Source organism: Volvox carteri (assembly GCF_000143455.1).
Source record: "Volvox carteri f. nagariensis unplaced genomic scaffold VOLCAscaffold_85, whole genome shotgun sequence".
Classification (NCBI taxonomy): Eukaryota; Viridiplantae; Chlorophyta; class Chlorophyceae; order Chlamydomonadales; family Volvocaceae; genus Volvox; species Volvox carteri.
The window spans coordinates 146,096-146,954 of NW_003307628.1; the positions used below are offsets into that span (position 1 = coordinate 146,096).

At 60.5% G+C, this 859-nt stretch overlaps 1 protein-coding gene across 1 annotated transcript in view; it reads right to left on the reverse strand.

The window, feature by feature from the left end:
- VOLCADRAFT_119836 (uncharacterized protein) overlaps nt 1–859 on the reverse strand; it is a gene marked incomplete at both ends in the record, with an annotated part of 7,397 nt that overhangs the window by 482 nt on the left and 6,056 nt on the right. The window contains 2 exons of the mRNA XM_002958064.1: nt 57–110; nt 556–610. Of these exons, the coding sequence (XP_002958110.1) occupies nt 57–110; nt 556–610 (109 nt within the window). The remainder of the gene's footprint in view (nt 1–56; nt 111–555; nt 611–859) is intronic.

Genomic DNA, 859 nt, shown 5'->3' on the forward strand with positions numbered 1-859 from the left:
TAACTACCTCCCCCTCCCCCTCCCCGTGCCGCCCCCCCCACGTCTTCATCACTTACTGGTCCCAGCACGCCTCGCACAGGTTGTAGCCGGGGCACAACTCACACTCGTACCTGCGAGGTATGTAGGTATGTATGTAGGGTGAGAAAAGGGACCCCATAACCGCTATAACCACTGTTTCAATGTATAGTCCTAACCGCAATGCTAACGACGACAACAGTCCCAACCACCGGATCCAACAGTTTGGCAGCAGCTCCCCTTTCATGCACACGTCTCAGGCGGGGGGGGGAGGCGCACGGAGGAGCACGGAAACGGGGGTGGGCGGGGGAGAGAGAGGGAGAGAGAAAGAGAGGGGGGGAGAGGCAGCGGCAAACACAGAAACGCATCGACACGGGTCAGCGCCCTCGGGCACCTCCTATGTGGGGGCGGGTAGCGGGAGGCCCCCGAGATGGTGCCGTACCCCCCCCGGCTTACCGCACCGCACTGGTATGCCCCCCACCTCCGCGCCTCTCCCCCCAACATACATACACACATACATACACACATTCATACACGCACCTAAACTCCCCACGGGGTGCGTCGTGCTTCCGGGTCACCAGTCGGTCGGAGCCATCTGAGGGTGGCAGATACACACACATACACACACGCACTGGCGAGGTGATGACGGTACAATCCGGCGGGAGAGATGAGAGAGAGAGTGTGTGTGTACAGGGCCACATACGGAGACACATACACACACAGTTTGCCTCCCTTTTTCCAGGGGCCCCCCTCCCTCCCCCCTTCCTGCCGTACCATTAATCGGTCTCCCACAGCAGCTGCATTCGAATATCTCCGCCTGGTATCTGAACCCCGGCAGCCCCGA